Source organism: Schistocerca americana, chromosome 10 (genome assembly GCF_021461395.2).
Source record: "Schistocerca americana isolate TAMUIC-IGC-003095 chromosome 10, iqSchAmer2.1, whole genome shotgun sequence".
NCBI classification, from domain to species: domain Eukaryota; kingdom Metazoa; phylum Arthropoda; class Insecta; order Orthoptera; family Acrididae; genus Schistocerca; species Schistocerca americana.
The window spans coordinates 103484961-103507652 of NC_060128.1; the positions used below are offsets into that span (position 1 = coordinate 103484961).

The window sequence follows — 22692 nt, forward strand, 5'->3', positions numbered from 1 at the left end:
CCGTCGAGTCTGGTTTCAAACTGTATCGAGCAGATGGACGTGTACAGCTATGGAGAGAATCTTACGAATCCATGGACTCTGCATGTCAGCAGGGGACTCTTCAAGCTGGTGGAGGCTCTGTAATGGTGTGGGGCACATGCAGTTGGAGTGATATGGGACAACTAATACGTGTAGATACTTTGTAGATTCCAGCAGGACAACGCGACGCCCCATACGTCCAGATTTGCTACGGGGTGGCCCCAGGAACACTCTTCTGAGTAAACACTTCCGCTGGCCACCAGACTCTCCAGACATGAACATTATTGAACGTATCTGGAATGCCTTGCAACGTGCTGTTGAGAACAGATCTCCACCCCCTCGCCCTCTTACCCCCTGCATAATTCATGGTGTCAGTTCCCTCCAGCACTGCTTCATACATTAGTCGCGTCCATGCCACAACAGTTGACCGGCGTTGCCTGGTGGAACGTTGTTGTGATGCCTCGTATAAGGAGAAATGCGTACCATCACGTTTCCGACTTTGATAAAGGTCGGATTATAGCTTATCGCGATTGCGGTTTATGGGATCGCGACATTGCTGCTCGCGTTGGTAGAGATCCAATTACTATTAGCAGAATATGGAATCGGTGGGTTCAGGAGGGTAATACGGAACGCCGTGCTGGAACCCAACGGCCTCGTATCACTAGCAGTCGAGATGCCAGACATCTTATCCACAAGGCTGTAACGGATCGTGCATCCACGTCTCGATCGCTGAGTCAACAGATGGGGGCGTTTGCGAGAAAACAACCAACTGCACGAACAGTTCGACGACATTTGCAGCAGCATGGACTATTAGCTCGGAGACCATGGCTGCAGTTAACCTTGACGCTGCATCACAAACAGGAGTGCCTGCGATGGTGTACTCAACGACGAACCTGTGTGCACGAATGGCAAAACGTCATTTTTTCGGATGAATCCAGGCTCTGTTTACAGCATCGTGATGGTAGCATCCGTGTTTGGTGACATCGCAGTGAACGCACATTGGAAGCGTGTATTCGTCATCGCCGGACTGGTGTATCACCCATTGTGATGGTATAGGGTGCCATTGGTTACACGGCCCAGTCACCTCTTGTTCGCATTGACGGCACTTTGAACAGTGGGCGCTACAATCCAGATGTGTTACGACCCGTGGCTCTACTCTTCATTCGATCCCTGCGAAACCCTACATTTCAGCAGGATAATGCACGACCGCATGTTGCACGTCCTGTACGGGCCTTTCTGGATACAGAAAATGTTCGGCTGCTGCCCTGGCCAGCACATTCTCCAGGTCCGTCACCAATTGAAAACGTCTGGTCAATTGTGGCCGACCAACTGGCTCGTCGCAATACGCCAGTCACTCCTCTTGATGAACTGTGGTATCGTGTTGAAGCTGCCTGGGCAGCTGTACCTGTGCACGCCATCCAAGCTCTGTTTGACTCAATGCCCAGGCGTATCAAGGCCGTTATTACGGCCAGAGGTGGTTGTTCTGGGTACTGATTTCTTAGTATCTATGCACCCAAATTGCGTGAAAATGTAATCACATGTCAGTTCTAGTATGATATCCTTTTACAATGAATACCCGTTTATCATCGGCATTTTTTCTTGGTGTAGTAATTATAATGGCCAGTAATGTAGTATTGGGAAGCACGGTTAACTGTACTAATACAAGTGTAATACTGCTATGAGAGGTTCATTTGTTAAAAATTAAAGCTTGATTTCAGGTGCAAATGAAAATCTGCAACTGGCTACTACTCTTGTCGCTGTGTGTAATGACAGAAACTGTTTTTTGCCCTTCGCCACATGATTTAGGGATCCATTTTAAATCTTAATACGGCAGAGATAGAGCGAGCGCAGTGTGCGTGTCTAACGTTTATTGTTTAACATCAGATCCAAGAGACCGCTCGACAAGCAAAATCAGTCGTTCAGGCGCCCAACTAGGCTCGGCACATAGAATTTATTGGTTGGTCGACAGATATGTTGCAGTGCTTGTAGCGACCCAACAAGGCAAACTCCACATCGCAGTCGCCTCAGATTTAGTGGTAAAATGGCCCGGGGAGCAACCTGTCAAAAATTGAACACAGATCAGACATCAAAACAGGAAAAATATGTATTGAATTTTACTTGTCCTAGGACAAGAACTGCAATATACAACAGCCTAAAAGAACAACGGCGTCGTGGTTTAAGTGGTCACTGGGTTGGACTGCCAAGTTGGTGAGCTGTGATCAATCCTCCCTCCTGCTAATTTTTTTTTTTCCTTCCTACTCGCTGTAATCAAATTTGTGACTGTGTCGTGGTGTAAAGTCCGTTTGCAGCAGCGAGGTCTAAAGAAGGGATCCATAAGGAGAGTTGATTCTGCACATCTACTCTATTACCAGCTGAAAGGCAATGGCTTTCGAATAGAAACTGCAAACGTTTGATGACGAGGCGATAAGTGAACCGAATCCCCCACCGGAAAACTCGTCTGGTGTGTCACACACGCCATTAGTGATTGTGCGTGTGTCATATGACGGGCATCTCTTACCGACACCCCTAATTTGTACGCCTGGTGAGTGACTTTGATTTGCCTCGTCGCCCGATTAATGGGGGACGTTGATGAAAAACACACACTATTTCAAAAATGCACCAAATTCGCAGTTTTGGAGATATGGCAATGAAATTTTGTACCACGCTTTACAAGAACGTAACACATTTACATATAAAATCCTTTGATTATATATATTCAACTTTTTTAATGAAATTTGAAGTTTTATTTTTGAAAAATAATGTGTGTTGCTTTTTCTCAGAAAGTATTCAAGAGATTTCTACAAAAATTTCTCTGTTTCATCTCTTGATATGCTGTAAGCTTCTCTCTTGAGGTTTTTTGAATAGGTCAAATAGGAGAATTTTCACATTTTTTAAATTATAATTCCACAAGTACAATTTTAAATTCATGCAAAATTCCAAGCACTTTGTCCCACATCTCAGCTTGCAATCACAATTTGAAAATTTTCTCTTGAGACAACGTTTATTAGGTTTACGGAAATATGTGTACAAAATTTCATAATTCTAGAATTCATAGAATCTGAGGAAAAGGTACATAAACTTTAAATAACAATCTTTTCAGGAAACGCAATTTAAACTTTCCTTTTGTCACTTTTTCAGAAGACACCACATTTGTACTCTGGGTCGTCTTTCCCTTCAAGGCTTCTCTTCAGATTTCTTGTTATCTGTCTTCTTTCATTTACCAGGACTTCAACTGACTTTTCAGCTGCAGAGACGCGCTGTAAATCTATTTTTCTCAGGATGTCTTGAGTAAAATTTCCTGTCTTGAAGCCCATTCTTTCTAATACCTTTATCCTCCCGACGTTCCCATCATTAAATACAGTAACTGCATCATAAGTTGCAATTCTGACAACTGTAGCAGATGCAAATGTGTTTTTAAGGCATCGTTTCCATCATAGAGTAAATATCTCTGGAGTGAGCATTGCGTTCTGCGCATGTTGTCAACATTAAACCAGGATTGTCACGTGATCTCGGGACTTCGCTGTGCGTGTGTGCTTTCCGCAGAGTTTGAAGTTTATAATATCAACACTTTTTGTTGTTTTCACCGTTTGTTGATAGTGTAATAGCGGTGGTGAATTACTGTTGTTGCTACGGATCGAAAGAAAAATATGTGAAAGGAGGGATAGTAACTTTTCATGGGTACATACCATGTAGCTCTAATTATAGTTATCATATTAGTAAGCGACACTGTACATGTTTAAAAATTTCGAGACGCATTATAATTAAGGCTTGATTCTGTATACCTATTTTTCTACGATTTTATGATTATATAATAGATATTACGGCTCGTACAAAAGCTTAAAAACAATCGCTTCCTCTCGTAAATTTGCTAGTGGAATAGGAATTATGTATATAGATTTTAAAGACGGGAGATAAATTCAGTAGAGTGGGAGTCTTTAATTGTCTTCGTATGATGTGTGTGTCCAAACCTTTTTGTTTACTATAAAGTTACGGTAGGAAACCATGTTAAGTGTGTCTGGGACATGGACAATGATAATGTGTGATTTATATTTTAGTTTCCCGAAGGATGAACAACGAGTAAAGATGCGGCTCCAGAAATGAGGAGGAGTAATTTTGTCCCCACAAAATATTCCAAAGTGTGATCAAAACACTTTGAAGAGGAATGTTTAGACAGAGAAAAATTTGGACGTGTGTGGCTGAAGGTAGATGCTATACCAACAGTTTTTAATTTTCCACAGCACCTACTACCAAAAGTACCCACACGAAAACCACCTGTAAAACGAAATTTGTCAGATTCGTATATATAACTTGTGGTTATCATATTTGCTACTTTCTTTCACTGAGAAATATTTATTTAATAAACTGGGAGCAAGTACGTAAAATGCGTTAAATAAATACTTCGAAGTGTCACCAGTAAGAAAAATTGTGTTTTAGGTCGCAAAAAAGAGAAAATAAATACGCTGAAAAGACGAATTAGCAGGGATATAATCGCTAATGTAATGTGTGGCAAATTCGGTGTTTTTCGGACACTTGCAAAAGTACTAGCGTACTGTCAAGTCGTTTTGCAAGACTATCACTGCAGAAATGTACGTCAGGATCTGTAATACTATAAAGTGGCGTATCATACCGAAAACAACCAAAAATCGAGTGCATCTGAACTGTGACACCTATCGCAAAGAAGCAGAATGTAATATCTGTTGCCCTTACAAGTTACGTAGCCGGTTTATTCCCGGTATCAAATGGTTACTGTTAAAATGTCTGCGCAACATATATAAATAATCCACGACACGTACGAAGAGAATACATCTGTACTAGGGATGTAGTGACATTCTAAATATACAGGGCGCTATACGGACAAACACACGACGTCACGAGAACACGTGACCAGGCCGGCAATCATAGAGTAAACATCTCTGGAGTGAGCACTCACATACGCAGAACAGATTTTGTATTGTCAACATACATTGCCGGCCTGGTCACGTGTTCTCGGGACGTCGTGTGTTTGTCCGTATAGCGCCCTGTATATTTAGAATGTCACTAAATCCCTAGTACAGACGGATTCTTTTCGTACGTGTAGTGGATTATTTATATATGTTGCGCAGACATTTTAACAGTATCCATTTGATACCGGGAACAAACCAGCTACGTAACTTTTAAGGGCAAGTGATATTACATTCAGCTTCTTTGCGATAGGTGTCATAGTTCAGATGCACTCGATTTGTGGTAGTTTTTGGTATGATACCGCACTTTATAGTATTACAGAGCCTGAAGTACATGTTTGCAGTGATAGTCCTGCAAAACGACTTGACAGTACGTTAGTACTTTCGCAAGTGTCCAAAAAACACCGAATTTACCACATATTAGCGATTATATCCCTGCTAATTCGTCCTTTTTTCTTGTATTTCTGCGTATTTATTTTCTCGTTTTTGCGACCTAAAGCACAATTTTTCTTACTGGTGACACTTTGAGGTATTTATTTAACGCATTTTAAGTACTTGCCCCCAGTTTATTAAATAAATAGCAGACTGAGTAATCTATATACATAATTGACAAGTCACTGATAAATGCATGGAGGATAGTATTTATTGAAACAACTAACCTCTCCCTTACCTGTTCCACTAGCAAATTTACGAGAGGAAGCGATTCTTTGTAAGCTTTTGTACGAGCCGTAATATCTATTATATAGTCATAAAATCGTAGAAAAATAGGTCTACAGAATCAAGTCTTAATTATAATGCGTCTCGAAATTTTTAAACGTATACAGTGTCTCTTACTAAAATGAAAACTATAATTAGAGCTATATGGAATGTACCCATGAAAAGTTACTATCCCTCCTTTCACATATTTTCTTTGCATCCGTAGCAACAACGTAATTCACCATCGCTATTACACTATCAACAAATGGTGAAACACAACAAAAACTCTTGGTATTACAAACTTCAAACGCTGCAGAAAGCACACAGGCACAGCGAAGTCCCGGGATCACGTGACAATCCTGGTTTAATGTTGACAACATGCGCAGAACGCAATGCTCACTCCAGAGGTATTTACTCTATGTTGACAACACAAAATTGTTCTGCGCATGTGAATCAACGAGTTAAAATTTCATAGAGTGGCTGAGATACTAGTTACAGCGCTCCTAGCGGCAACCAACGCTAACTCGGCCGCCATGTTCTCCTTAGTCAAAACATTAGGAAAGCGTTACTGTTGTTTGTGTTGGAAGTGTGTCAGCTATTGTGATATTACTGCAATATTTAACTTTTCTAGTTGACTTTTTTGTTACAAAATATAAAGTCAACATGTCTGCAGTGTGTTCAGCGTTCAACTGCACAAATCGCAGCGATAAAACAACAAATATTTCATATTATAAGTAAGTATATTAGTACCGAAATACGACACACGTTTTTTAATGTTTATTAAAGAGTAATTTGAATTGGAACTGTAATTATGCTTAAGACAAATGCAGGAAGTAATTTACTTATCGTTAATTACAGATTTCCTTTAAAAGATAAGGAAATTACAAAAAGATGGGTTATAAATATGAAGCGAGAAAAATGGTTTCCTACTACAGCCAGTTACCTCTGTTCAGCTCATTTTGAAGAGAAATATATGTATCACACAAATGTCCAGAGGCGCCTTTTGTAAAAACCAGTACCTACTATCTTTAACTTTCCACCACATTTACAAAAGCAAGATAAAGTATTACGACCACAACCCAGAAAGCGATCTTTCGACAATTTGCAAGATAGTGCTATTACAGTGACATCATTAGCACAAAGTAAGTCAATAATTTAATTTTACTCTGTGTTCTTATTGCTTTGAATTACATACTTTCTGTTATAATCTTATGGTGTAACTCTGTTATAAACTTATGATGTAACTACATTCTTTCAGTGCCTGTCGGACACACATCTGTTTCTGCTGACCACAATTACTGTCTACCAAGCCCTAAGAAGTTGAAAACACAATATAACAGAGTACAAGCAGAGAATGTGCGACTAAAGAAGCGGATAAAGCAAATGAAGCAACTTAGTGTACGACACAAAAGAAGAATAGTGCAGTTACAGACTTTAGTTGCTGGTTTGAGAAGAAGGCTATATAGTTCAGTTTCTGATATGTTAAACAGTGAACGTGTAGTTGGTTTGTTGAAGGAGCTATTGGAACTTCAGTGCAGTGCTAAAGTATGCCATTATTCTCAGCAAATAAGGAACTTTGCCCTGATCCTACACTTTTATTCTGCCAAGGCATACAGCTACTTACGAAAATTTGTGAAATTATCCCACCCAAGAACGCTTCGACTTTGTTATTGAATTACTATGCTTGTGTTAACTACTTGTAACACATATTTCAAATAAATTCTCGTTCACAGTGTACTGGTTTTTGAGGCTTTGACTGTTTACTTTGAAAGAGCGACAAAGATATCGCATTTCTGCGCCCGTTACTGTTTCTAATAGTTAACCACAGCATGTTTAGAAGTTTCACCGTAATATTCTGGTGGTACCTGCTCTAATTGCATTAATTTATGGGCAATAAGTAACGTTATAGTGGATGGACAGACTTATTTGAGTTGTCTTGTAGTGTAATCTACATCGAAAAGTTTAGCCATATTTCGACAAAAACATCCCTTTTTGCTGTCAGTGTACACTGAAATCACTGCTGTCTATTGCTTGTTTTAGAAAAAATAAAGCTAGTATGGGCTATTTCAAGTAAGTCAAACGCAGTTACAAGGGGGCGGGACACAGCAGACGAATGCCTTGACTAAAGAAAACATGGCGGCCAGAACTTCAATTTGCTTCAAACATGGCGGACCTATAGCCACTCTATGAAATTTTAACTCGTTGATGTGAATGCTTACTCCAGAGATATTTACTCTATGGTTTCCATATGAGTTCATAAGATGCGGAACAGAGTCAAAGATGATCTATAAAACCAAAGGGTATATATCACGGCCTTCTAGATGTATCCCGCACACCTTGGATTGAAAGTAATACACAGAATCGTTGTTCTCTGAGCTGGTATTGAACTGCTGCTTCAAAACGTGGGCGTGGCAGGGAGGCCACGCTTTTAATTAATTTTCAGGCACTTCGGATGCGATTTTAACATTGAAACTAGTCGGGAACTTATTTTCCATGAGTTCTAATAACAAACAAAAAATAAATCGAAAATTGACATTTTTGGTCAATTTCATCAACGTCCCCCTTGAAGTGTTCGTATGAATGGGCATGTGATCACTCCCAAGGAAATAATGAAAACATAATAGTTTGTCACATAAGCTGTAAAAAAATTAACGCAACAGTTTCACAGTCACACAGTTCCTCTGTGCTCGGTCAAAACATATGTTTTTAACGTTTTAGAACTTGCGTTCCGTTTTGGAAGTTTTCACTCTTGAGTTCCTTTGTTGTAACATATTTCACTCCCGCTTATTTGTTGTTTTCATTTCTGTGGGACGTCTATGTGGTATCTCGCCTGCTCTCACTATTCATCACGTTTACTTGAGACAGTAACGTCACACGCCTCATATTCTGTGACCAATACATAGCATGACAACTGCCAGGACTACAGAAATAGAACAAACAGTTCAATGAATACTGTTGTGGTTGGCAGGAGAGCCAACACCGTGTTACTAGAGGAAGCCGAAAGGCACGCGTTTTAGCTCACGCAGGCTGGCGTGAGGTCTGGAACAGGACAAGGCTGGCTCTGAGCACTATGGGACTCAACATCTTAGGTCATAAGTCCCCTAGAACTTAGAACTACTTAAACCTAACTAACCTAAGGACATCACACACACACCCATGCCCGAGGCAGGATTCGAACCTGCGACCGTAGCAGTCCCGCGGTTCCGGACTGCAGCGCCAGAACCGCACGGCCACCGCGGCCGGCCAGGACAAGGAAATTAGAATTTAGAAAAAACGGACGTAGCTGGTGGAATACTTAACTTTAATCCAAATCCATAAATGGTGAACGTCGCTCTTGACGGTACATTATGCGCAGTATCAATAGTAACTGGTAATGGCGCCTTGCTAGGTCGTAGCAAATGACGTAGCTGAAGGCTATGCTAACTATCGTCTCGGCAAATGAGAGCGTATTTTGTCAGTGAACCATCGCTAGCAAAGTCGGCTGTACAACTGGGGCGAGTGCTTGGAAGTCTCTCTAGACCTGCCTTGTGGCGGCGCTCGGTCTGCAATCACTGATAGTGGTGACACGCGGGTCCGACATATACTAACGGATCGCGGCCGATTTAAAGGCTACCACCTAGCAAGTGTGGTGTCTGGCGGTGACACCACATTCATCCCCCGCAAATCGGCGTACGGTTGTGGCATAAGGCTTCCGCCCGCCGTGGGGAGGACCCCATGTTGACGTATGCGACGAGGTGGGGAGCCTAACAACAGGCGAGGCTGTGCCACCCGCACCCTGCCATTCGGACCGCGGGGAGCTAGAAAACGCCTGAAAACCTGCTCCAGGGTGCACGCCAACATGCGGTGTATGTGCCCGTAGAGAGACAGGAGGGGCCGAAGGGTCGACCTCCATCGGGCCGGGGCACCCGACGGGCGAAGACGACATACGGTCCGGAGCGGGCAAGAGTTCCAAGTCGGAGGACAGCCGGTCACGGGAAGCGATCGGCGGCGCGTGACCCAGGGAGGCGCCCGGTGGCTGCAGCGACGCGTCCACTGCGGGCGGCGCCGGCGGGAGAACAGGCGGCGGCGGCGGCGCGTCGCCATGGGGCAAAATGGAAGGCAGCGTCGGTAACACCTGGGGATGAGGCGAGCCAGTAGATGGGTCCCCAGGGCGCTGACCGGACGGCACCGTCGATGAAAGCAGACGGGGAGCGGCAGATCCCGTGCGACGACAGAGGCGCAGCTGATTGAGATGCCGACGCACCTCACCAGAGGCCCCCAAAATCAGATACATAGCGCGGCCGAGGCAGCGAAGAATGCGCCCTTCGAGCCAACGCCGTGAACCTCGATAGTGGCGGTAGTAGACAAGTCATGTATGGCACGGAGGTGCTCTGGACTCGGATGTATGCCTTGGGCATTGAGTACATGTCCCAGGTAGGGCACGTCACTAGCAAAAAACACACAGTTGTCCTTCCGCAAGCGAAGACCATTTTGTCGCAAGACCTGAAATAATGTTCTGAGTTTGGCTAAATGTTGTTCTTCCGTCTTTCCAGAGATCACAATATCGTCCAGATAGTTTGCTGCAGTAGGAACCGACGCACAAACAGTTTGCAGATATTGCTGAAACAATGCAGGGGCGGATGCACACCCGAATGGCAGTCGTTTGAATCGATACAAACCCTGATGCATGTTAACCACCAAAACGCTCTGAGATTCTTCGTCAACCGGTGTTTGCAAGTACGCATCTTCTAGGTCCAACTTCGAAAAATATTTACCCGGGCACAGTTTGTCAAAAAGATCTTCTGGACAGGCTAAAGGAAAAGTTGCAGTCACTAGTTGTGGATTCACTGTTGCCTTGAAGTCCACACAAAGTCTCAATTTTCCGGAAGGTTTTTCAGAATTACTAAGGGTGATACCCAGAGAGAAGTCTGCACACGTTCAATTACACCTTGTGATTCCAAATTGTGTAACGTTTTTGCGACCTCATCACGCAATGCGTGGGGAACATTGCGCGCTCTGAAAAATTTCGGTTGCGCGTTTACTTTCAGTTCCAAATGTGCGTTATAGTTCTTAGTGCAACCGAGGCCCGGTGCAAAAATGTCTGCAAATTCTTCACATAGACGAGAAACACTGTCTGAAGGCACAGTCTGGTTCACTGATAGGACCTGATTTACTATAGACAAGTTAAACAACTGAAATAAGTCGAAACCAAACAAGTTCACTGCAGAAGAAGAATGAAGGACGTAAAATGACACAAGTTTTGTTTGTCCTTTGTATGTTGCAAGAAGGCTGCACTGTCCTAACACAGGGATCTCTTGACCTGAATAGCTAGTTAACTTAACAGTTGCGGCATGCAACGGAGGTGTGCTCAGCAGTTTCTAAGTGTCTTGATTGATCACTGAAACTGCAGCCCCGGCATCGAGCTGGAATGGTATCACTTTGCCGTTAATGTCCAAGTCCACAAAAAGTTTATTGCCCTGCTGACGACAAGAGCGACTGTCTCGTGCAACGGGAACTGGTACGAAATCACTTGCAACTTGATGGGAGTTCTGGCGATATTGACGCACATTATTTGTGCAACGAACACAGTCACTGTTAGAGAGAGTGGCACTGGGTGGAGTGGAATGAACTATATGAATTTCCATCGGCGAAGTGTCGCGAGCCTGAGTATCCTTCGTTCGATTCCGATTCCGGCGCAAAGCAAAGGGCCTGTGATGATTTTGAGTTTCCGACCTGAGCTTTTTCTGGCAAACACTTTGAACATGTCCTTTTTTATTACAGTAAAAGCAAATAGCTTGGCGTGACGGGCAATTCTTACGCGAATGTCTAGTAGCACACCGCGGGCATGATTTTAGCACTGCATTTGCTTGCTTGCATGGCACACGTGGCTGAGAGCCTGGCGGCAGCGGCGCTGCCGGGCACGAGGGCTGTTTACTGTTCCGTGCAGCTCGCCCGGCGGGCCGGTTAACCTGACACACGGGTGGCGAAGTTTAAAATGATTCCTGAGGAAAGTCAAGTGTGTCCTGCCGATCCAATATGTCCATCACTTGTTGGAGCGAGGGACTGACTAGTTTCAAAATCTGTTCCCTTATACGAACATCAGAAACGTTTTGTGCAATTGCATCACGTACCATAGTATCTGAATAACGGAGTCCACATTGACACTCAAAACCACAATCCCTAGTAAGGCCTTGCAAGGTTGCAACCCACTCCCAATTAGTCTGACCTGCCGTACGTTTAGTACGAAAGAAGGTATACCGTTTGGCAACTACATTGACTGATTCTTTGAAATATGCATCTAATGCAGACAACCTTTCGTCGTAGGACAGAGTTGCTACGTCGCGTCGGGGAAATAATTTGACTATCACACGGTACGTGTTCACCCCTATTGAGGACAACAAAAAAGGCTGCCGCTCGTTACCTTGAATTCTGTAGGCGGCGAGATGGAATCCAAATTGGCGTGACCACTCCGTCCAGCTTTCCAGTGCAGCAACAAAAGGACGAAAGGTTGGTGCAACAGTGTGCTGTGGCTGCGTTAGCGGTGGGGCGGCGGCTGCCACATCGTCTTGCATTGGACGTTGACCCTGGACAAACTGTCCAAGGGCAGCCAGTAATGCCTGCGTCTGCTGATTCTGTAAGCGATAAAATTCGGACAGTACATCTGGATGTGGTGGCGAAGCCATTACACAAGTAAATCAGGGCAGTATGGTTAAGAACACGGTATCGCCTCATCGCCAATGTTGTGGTTGGCAGGAGAGCCAACACCGTGTTACTAGAGGCAGCCGAAAGGCAAGCGTTTTAGCTCACGCAGATTGGCGTGACGTCTGGAACAGGACAAGGAAATTAGAATTTAGAAAAAACGGACGTAGCTGGTGGAATACTTAGCTTTAATCCATAAATGGTGAACATCGCTCTTGATGGTACATTATGCACAGTATCAATAGTAACTGGTAATGGCGCCTTGCTAGGTCGTAGCAATTGACTTAGCTGAAGGCTATGCTAACTATCGTCTCGGCAAATGAGAGCGTATTTTGTCAGTGAACCATCGCTAGCAAAGTCGGTTGTACAACTGGGGCGAGTGCTAGGAAGTCTCTCTAGACCTGCCGTGTGGCGGCGCTCGGTCTGCAATCACTGATAGTGGCGACACGCGGGTCCGACGTATACTAATGGACCGCGGCCGATTTAAAGGCCACCACCTAGCAAGTGTGGTGTCTGGCGGTGACACCACAAATACACGGACAGTTCACAATTTTCTGAAATAAAAAGGTAAATGGAATGAAATGTTTTTGAACCTGGGTCGTCCAAGTAGGAGTTTTCCAGTGCGCTCTATGTTATACTTGATAACCTTGGACCCTTAAATGTTTATATTTTGCTCTTTTTTTACAATTCAATACATCTTCTTCCTGTTCCCGTGCTTGTCCATGTTCAGCTTTTGACAGACCATCCACCGGACCATCGTACGACAAAATCTGCGTTTTCGAGATTCCCTTGTAAGTGTGGCCACACCGGAGATTGATGACATTTGCCTCTGTTCCTTTGATGCGCAGCATCTATCCTCATTTATCTCGAACGCTTTTCCTATTCAGCCTATGCAAGATGTGCTCTCGTTCAGTAATAGGCCTATTTGTCGTGTGGTGCCAAACATTTCTAGTTTTAAGCTGTCGTAACATTTCGTTACTGTACGGCAACTACTACACTATTGGCCATTAAAATTGCTACACCACGAAGATGAGCGTGCTACAGACACAAAATTTAACCGACAGGAAGAAGATGCTGTGATATGCAAATGATTAGCATTTCAGAGCATTCACACAAGGTTGTTGCCGGTGGCGACACCTACAACGTGCTGATATGAGGAAAGTTGCCAACCGATTTCTCGTACACGATCAGCTGTTGACCGGCGTTGCTTGATGAAACGTTGTTGTGATGCCTCGTGTAAGGAGGAGAAATGCGAACCATCACGTTTCCGATTTTGATAAAGGTCGGATTATAGCCTATCGCGATTGCGGTTTATCGTATCGCGACGTTGCTGCTCGCGTCGGTCGAGATCCAATGACTGTTAGCAGAATATGGAATCGGTGGGTTCAGGAGGGTAATACGGAGCGCTGTGCTGCATTCCAACGGCCTCGTATCACTAGCAGTCGAGATGACAGGCATCTTATCCGCATGGCTGTAACGGATCGTGCAGCCACGTCTCGATCCCTGAGTCAACAGATGGGGACGTTTGCAAGACAACAACCATCTGCACGAACAGTTCGACGACGTTTGCAGCAGCATGGACTATCAGCTCGGAGACCGTGGCTGCGGTTACCTTGACGCTGCATCACAGACAGGAGCGCATGCGATGGTGTACTTAACGAGGAACCTGGGTGCACGAATGGCAAAACGTCATTTCTTCGGATGAATCCAATTTCTGTTCACAGCATCATGATGATCGCATCCGTGTTTGGCGACATCGCGGTGAACGCACATTGGAAGCGTGTATTCGTCATCGCCGTACTGGCATATCATCCGGCGTGATGGTATGGGGTGCCATTGGTTGCACGTCTCGGTCACCTCTTGTTCGTTACATTTCAGATGTGTTATGACCCATGTCGATCCCTCAAAACCCTACATTTCAGCAAGATAACGCACGACCGCATGTTGCAGGTCCAGTACGGTCCTTTCTGGATACAGAAAATATTCGACTGCTGCCCTGGCCTGCACATTCTCCAAATCTCTCTCCAATTGAAAACGTCTGGTCAATGGTGGCCGAGCAACTGGCTCGTCACAATACGCCAGTCACTACTCTTGATGAACTGTGGTATCGTATTGAAGCTGCAAAGACAGCTGTACCTGTACACGCCATCCAAGCTCTGTCTGACTCAATACCCAGGCGTATCAAGGCCGTTATTACGGCCAGAGGTGGTTGTTCTGGGTACTGATTTCTCAGGATCTCTGCACCCCTATCGTGTGAAAATGTAATCACATGTCAGTTCTAGTATAATATATTGGTCCAATGAATACCCGTTTATCATCTGCATTTCTTTCTGGTGTAGCAATTGTAATATCCAGTAGTGTATATGTTAAAAAATAACTTAGTTTTATCATTCCGTAAAAGCCGAAACTAATTTATTTGACAGTTACAGATCCACTAATTTTAGTTCTCTATCCTGTTTCCAGGTCTGGACTTCAAACAGAAAATCATCAACTTAGACGGGACGCCGATAAAACTGCAGATATGGTGAGTACACCATTGCACTACTTTTTGCAATGAAGTGAAGAAAACCAGCGGTCAGCAGGCACACGGTCTTGCCGCGCGTAACTTTCGGAACACCACAATAAATTGGCGATTGGCTACACCCAAGAGCCCGCTAGAGCAGCGCTGCGGATCGCAGAAAAACTGTCGAAAAGCCAGTACGTGATCAGCAAGACCTACAAAGTTGGACACGAGAATGTTTACGAAAGTAAAAATATAGCTCGTCTGTAATTATATCACTAGTTAAATTGGTGCCGCGGAAGACAGTTCAATAACAGTAGGGGAAGATGAGGGAATTTGGCGCACCGAAAGTAATTTTTTTATTAATCGTAACACCGCGTTCTTAAAATAATGGGATTTGTTCCAAAACTCCCATCCATGTATCCGTAAATGACTGCTGAGATAATAACTTTTGGACGGTTAATTTTTACATGACACCACATCTATCCTAATTTTTCCACTGTGTCAATTTATACAAACACGGCCCGAAAAAAAGCATCGAGTAAGTAACTCACTGTTATGCTTAATTTTCAGCTTTATATAGTACCGATTACAATCAAATATTTTTAGGTTGCTACATGATTAACAAAAAACCACAGTCTATAAATATAACGTGTAAATGCAAACTATAGAAATAAAGCAATAAGACTAGTCTTCAAAAACTTCCATCAAAACTTGAGAAATTCAGTGGTACGTGAACATATAGTATTCAATTTACATGTGTTGTTGGGCCGATCTGATGTTGTAATTTGTAGTATTAGAAGCCAAGTTCGCTTAATGCGCAGTTGTTTATTTCACGACCAGTTTTCATAGTTACTAGCTGTCATCTTAAGATTCTCAGATGTCCCAGAAGTATAACTCCACACCAGTCTCGTCGTTATAATGACAAAATGCTCCAATTATAATAATGCGGCTCCACACTGGTTTGTCAGATACTTAAAGTTGCTAAACAGAATATCCATACCACCAATAAGGAGTTTGTCGGTTTGACTTGTTTTGTTTTAGGGCGCAAAACCAACTACCATCATACGCGCCCATGTCAGAACCGTAGAACACGAGGAGAGAAAAGGAGTTAAAAACGACTACTCGTTAAGGCCAACTGATGAAAGGAAAGACATCTAAAAAGAGGGACTTTGAGAGAGGATCATAAAATTAGCCATAGAGAAACGTCCTGAACTAAAGGTTAAATTTCCTTCACCATATTTCTACGACGGATAAGAAGTAAATCGCGGTCGACAGCGCGCGCATCGTTCGCTAAAACGGCCGATAAGTCATACGGCAAACACAAACGAGAACGTAAGTGGTTAAAAAAGGGACATTATGTCAGAAAATGGCGAACCGTCAGAGGCTGAGGGCAATGAGCACAAAGTGATGGGGAAGCACCACTTAACAAATGGCGGTAGCTAAAAAGACAGTGTCCAATACGCAACCTAGCTAAAATGATCTTCTCGTGGCGAGAGGGTCAAAAGGAGCTCCTCCAAGCCGCTGAGAGGGGCTTTTTAACCTGGAGCTTATTCCTATGAAGGGAGGAGCATTGGCGATGTCAAAGTGACACCACCTGCCGACAGACGCAACACAGAGACCATCGGCGGGAATGTACGAGGGTCAGTCCAATAGAAATGCACACTATTTTTGTTAAAATACAGTTTTCATTCTGCATGGGTGAAATTTTTACAGTGTGTAGATACATCCTTCCCGCTTGTTTTCAAACTTAGTTCAACCTGTTTCCGTGAGTGTCGCCGTCACAGCATGTCTTCAAGATGGCTGCTACACTTGACGTTCGTCAGAAGCAACGTGCTGTCATAGAATTCCTGTGCTGTGAAAACGAGACGGTGAGAAACATCCACAAGAGGTTGGAAAAGCTATATGGAGAGGCTGCTGTCGATCGCAGTACAGTTAGTCGGTGGGCAAGCAGGTTACGTGATGAAAGCGGGCACGGCAATATTGAGGATTGTCCTCGTAGCGGCAGGCCTCGTACTGCACACACTCCAGACAGTGTGCAAAGAGTTACCGAATTGGTGACTGCTGACAGACGCATCACAGTGAACGAATTGTCACGCTACGTTGGGATAGGGGAAGGAAGTGTTTGCAGAATACTGAAAGTGTTGGCGTTAAAAAAGGTTTGTGCCACATGGGTTCCCAGGATGTTGACAGTGGCTCACAAAGAAACAAGAAAAACGGTATGCAGCGAACTTTTGGAACAGTACGAGAATGGTGGAGATGGATTTCTTGGAAGAATTGTGACAGCTGATGAAACATGGCTCCATCATTTTTCACCAGAGACGAAGAGGCAATCAATGGAGTGGCATCATGCAAATTCACCCAAGAAAAAAAAATCAAAACCACATCTTCTGCTGGAAAACTTATGGCTACGGTGTTTTTCGATTCCGAAGGACTCTTGCTTGTGGACATCGTGGCAAGTGGAACCACCATAAATTCTGATGCATATGTGACGACACTGAAGAAACTTCAAGCTCGACTGAGTCGTGTTCGACCACATCGGCAAAAGCAGGATGTTTTGCTGTTGCACGACAATGGACGGCAACATCTCAGTCAAAAAACCATGGAAGCGATCACAAAACTCGGATGGACAACACTGAAACACCCGCCTTACTGTCCTGACCTGGCTCCGTGTGACTATCATCTCTTTGGGAAACTGAAAGACTTTCTTCGTGGAACAAGGTTTGAAGATGTTGACTCCCTTGTGCACGCTGCCAAACAGTGGCTCCAACAGGTTGGTCCAGAATTTTACCGTGCGGGTATACAGGCGCTGGTTCCAAGATGAAGTAAGGCAGTTGAGAGGTTGAAATTTGAAATTGCCCTGAGCACTATGGGACTTAACTTCTCAGGTCATCAGTCCCCTAGAACTTAGAACTACTTAACCTAACTAACCTAAGGATATCACACACATCTATGCCTGAGGCAGGATTCGAACGTGCTATCGTAGCGGTCGCGCGATTCCAGACTGTAGCGCCTAGAACCGCTGGGCCACTCCGGCCGGCGCAGTTGAGAGGGATGGAAATTATGTGGAGACATGAAAATATTGTTCCTAAAGGATGTATCTACATAATGTAAAACTTTCAAACATGTAGAATAAAAGATGTATTTTTACAAAAATAGTGTGCATTTCTTTAGGAGTGACCCTCGTAGGTACTCGGGGGCTGGGGTACAAGGACTGCAGCCTTGGCAGCAGCGTCTGCGACCTTGTTTCCCGTCATACTGACGTGACCACGAACCACATAAATATCGCAATGACTCCACCAAGAGTGAGCAAGTGGCAGCTTTCCTGGACCCGTTGCACTAAGGGATGGACGGTGTACAGCGGGCAGAGGCTTTCAAGGGCTCTGAGTGAGTTTGAGCAGCTGGCGCAATTGAAAAGCCTGTGTCGCCGGATGTACTGCGTGGCCTGATACAGGGCAAAGAGCTATGCAGTGTTCCGGAAGGCGATACCGAGAAACGTCAGTACCAATGACGAAGGCACGCCCGACACCACGGTCAGCGCGGGAGCCATCAGTAAACAGAAAGGTACTATCGCGAAGTATCACGCAAAGGTCGTGAAACTGAAGGCGATAGAGTGAGGCTGGAATAGTGTCATTAGGGAGCGAATGAAGGGCAAGGTGAACACGAAGCCAAGGTGGTGAAGGCGCATTGGAAAGTGGCAGGTAGCGTGAGGTTAAGCTCCCGGAGCAAGAGCCAAAAGCGAACTCCAGGAGGTGGCAGAGAAGAGAGGTACGCCGCATACTGGCGATCAAAGAAGGAGGCGCGGGATGGGTGGCTGGGCATGGCAGACAAACGGCATGCGTAGCTGCTAAGGAGAAAATCGTGGCAGTATGTCAGTGGTAGTTCGGCAGCTTCTGCATACAGACTCTCCACTGGACTAGTGTTAAAGGCGCCAGTCGCCAAACGTATGCCAATAAGGAGTACAGGACCAAAACAGGTACATCAGTAAAGATAATACGTCGACGGCAACTCAGGAAGACTGAGCCGGTGCGTTTTAAAGTCGTTGTAACCACTTGACTCTGCCTCTAAAGTGCACCGACTCAGTCTTCGCGAGTTGCTGTCGACGGATCATCTTTACTGATGTACCCGTTTTCGCTCCAGTACTACCTATCGCTGCCATGGGTATTTTATTCAGCAAGTTTTATCTATCTGACAAACCAATGTGGAGCTGTATTATTATACACTTGAGAGCCAAAGAAACTGGCACAGCTGCCTAATGTCGTGTAGGGCCCCCTCGAGCACGCAGAAGTGCCGCAACACGGCGTGGCAAGGACTCGACTAGTGTTTGAAGTAATGCTTGAGGAAACTGACGCCACGAATCCTGCACGGCTGTCCACACATCCATAAAAGAACGAGGGGGTGGAAATCTCTTCTGGACAGCACGTTGCAAGGCATCACAGATGTGCTCAATAATGGTGGGTTTGGTGGCCAGCGGTTGTGTTTAAATTCAGAAGAGTGTTCCTGGAGACACTCTGTAGCACTTTTGGTCGCGTGGGGTGTCGCGTTGTCCTGTTGGAATTGCCTAAGTCCGTCGGAATACACGATACACATGAATGGATGCAGCTGATCAGACAGGATGCTTAATTACCTGTGATCTCTCAGAGTCGTATCTAGACGTATCAGGGATCCCACATAACTCGAACTGCACGCACCCCACACAATTAAAGAGCCTCCACCAGCTTGAACAGTGCCCTGCCGACATGCAGGGTCCACGGATTCATGAGGTTGCCTCCATACCCGTACACATCCATCCGCTCGATACAATTTGAAATGGGCCTCGTCCAGCCAGGCAACATGTTTCCAGCCATTAATAGTCCAATCTCGACGTTGGTGAGTCCAGGCGAGGCGTAAAGCTTTGTGTCGTGCAGTCATCAAGGGTACACGAGTGAGCCTTCGGCTCCAAAAGTCCATATCAATCATGTTTCGTTGAATGGTTCGCAGCCGGCCGCTGTGGCCGAGCGGTTCTAGGCGCTTCAGACCGCAACCGCGCGACTGCTACGGTCGCAGGTTCCAGTCCTGCCTCGGGCATGGATGTGTGTGATGTCCTTCGGTTATTTAGGTTTAAGTAATGCTAAGTCTAGAGGACTGATGAGCTATTTGAACCATTTTTGAATGGTTCGCACGTTGACACATGTATTTGAAAGATGCAGCAGTTTGCAGAAAGTTTGCGCTTCTGTCACATAGAACGTTTCTCTTCAGTCGCCGTTGGTGCCGTTCTTGCAGCGATGTCGAAGATTTTATGTTTACACGATTCCTGATATTGACGGTACACTCGTGAAATGGTAGTACGGGAAAATCCCCACTTCATCGCTGCCTCAGACATGCTGTGTTCCATCGCTCGTGCCCCGACTATAACGCCACGTTGCAACTCATTTAAATCTTGATAACGTGCCATTGCAGCTGCAGTAACTGATCTAAGAACTGCGCTAGGCACTTGTCGTCTTACATAGGTGTTGCCGACCGGAGCACCGTATTCTGGCTGTTTACATACCTCTGTATACGCACGCCTATACCAGTTTCTTTGGCGCTTCAGCATAAATGGAGCATGTTCTCAGTATGTCGACGAGACTGATGCGTAGATATATCTCTTGGAGATCGAGAACCTGAAGATGAGAGGTACTTACTGCGGTATCGATAGCTTTGATGCCACGGCGTAGGTGCTAGTTCATAGGTTGGCACTACGACACCGACACAGACGACAGCGCCCTCTAGCCGGCGCTGTGCACCTCTAAGAGCGCTGCTCCAAATTCTAGTCCATTTAATTCTGAGTAGACGACCAAGCAACATTGTTTCTATTTCATAGTCAGCGAGCCACTACAAATTTTGCCTGTGTAACTTTTGTTAGCGTTGACACCTGTACGACTTCGCACCTACGTGCTCATCTCAGCCAAAGTTACGTAAGCCGAATGTAATCCTAATTCTGACTATAGTAAAGGTGATTAAGTTTAAACGCAGTACCGAAGTACTTCACCATCACCTGCTCCTCCTAGCTTCCCACATACGGACTATCCTTCAATTTACAGGAGCAGACCCACGCGCCGCCTTCCAGGCGGGATCCAAAAGTTACTGTCGAAACTGGTCATGAGATAAACTGTTTCACATGGAGAGATCTTGGCTTCTAACAGTACAAATTAAAAATAAACTGCCGGACAAAAAAGTCCAGCACCCGGAAGGCAAGAAGAAACGAAATGAATCTCCACTGTTCCAGAGGCTGTGTGATGCTACTGCGGTGATTACAAAATGCAATCAAATTTATAAAGAACTATGCAGTGTGGCAGCACATGTGACCATGGTATTGTATCCCTCTGGCACGGATGCATGCACTAGTTCGGGTCGGAAGGGTGTTATAAAGCTGTTACATCCTATGCTGACTCCAGTCTGTCCCGCGACTGATATAACAGGTCTCGGACGAGTTCTATCGGGGACACATCTGGCTATCGGCTGCCTGCAGAAATACCATAACACATGAGGACGAACGATGCCTGTGATGTGCCGTTGTACTGTTAAGATTTCCTTCGTTCAGTACCAGGCCTGACCCAAAGTCACACCAACTGGGACGCATAGAGTACGTCTACACAGACACTCCGCATGCCACCGTACGGTGCGTGGCGGAGGGTACCCTGTGCCACTGCTTGTCATTTCCTTTCCTGTTCCACTCGCAAATAGAGCAAGGGATAAACATCTGTCTGTATGCCTTCGTATGAGCCCCAATTTCTCGTGTCTTATCTTCGTGTGAGCAGCTGAACGCTGAACGGAATGGACAGTGTCTTGAAAGGAGGGTATAAGATAAATATCAACAAAAGCAAAACGAGGATAATGGAATGTAGTCAAATTAACTCGGGTGATGCTGAGGGACATTAGGAAATGAGACACTTAAAGTAGTGAAGGAATTTTGCTATTTGGGGAGTAAAATAACTGATGATGGTCGAAGTAGGTACAATATAAAATGTAGACTGGCAGTGGCAAGGAAAACGTTTCGGAAGAGGAGAAATTTGTTAACATCGAATATAGACTTAAGTGGCAGGAAGTGGTTTCTGAAAGTACTTGTAGGGAGTGTAGCCATGTATGGATGTGAAACGTGGACGATAAATAGTTCGGACAAGAAGAGAATAGAAGCTTTCGAAATGTGGTGCTACAGAAAAATGCTGAATATTAGATGGGTAGATCACATAACTAATGAGGAGGTATTGAATAGAAGTAGGGAGAAGAGAAATTTAGGGCACACCTTGACTAGAAGAAGGGATCGGTTGGTAGGACATGTTCTGAGGCATCGAGGGATCACCAATTTAGTATTGGAGGGCAGCATGGAGGGTAAAAATCGTAGAGGGAGACCAAGAGATGAATACACTGATTCAGAAGGATGTAGGTTGGAGTAGGTACAGGGAGATGAAGAAGCTTGCACAGGATAGAGTAGCATGGAGAGCTGCATCAAACCAGTCTCACGACTGAAGATCGCAACAACAACAACAACAACATCTTCGTGTTTCTTGCGCACACTGTATGTTGCCAGCAGTAGAATCGTTCTGCAGTCAGCTTCAAATGCTGGTTCTCTAAATTTTCTCAATCGCGTTCCCCTGCGAACCATCTCCGTACCACTTGTGTGTTGTTTGGACGTACCGGTAACAAGGCTAGCTGCCCACCTCTGAATTGCTTGCATATCTTGCTTGATCTGACCTAGTACGAATTCAAAACACTCGAGCAGTACTCAAGAACAGGACGCACCAGCGTCCTACATGTGGTCTCCTTTACAGGTGAGCCACTCTTTCCAAAAATTCTCCCAATAAACCGAAGTCGACCATACACCTTCCCCAGCACAGTTCT

General features: G+C 44.8%; 1 protein-coding gene across 1 annotated transcript in view; it reads left to right on the top strand.

The window, feature by feature from the left end:
- LOC124552275 (ras-related protein Rab-8A) overlaps nucleotides 1–22692 on the top strand; it is a 238328-nt gene that overhangs the window by 97876 nt on the left and 117760 nt on the right. The window contains exon 2 of the mRNA XM_047126554.1: nucleotides 14796–14856. Within this exon, the coding sequence (XP_046982510.1) occupies nucleotides 14796–14856 (61 nt within the window). The remainder of the gene's footprint in view (nucleotides 1–14795; nucleotides 14857–22692) is intronic.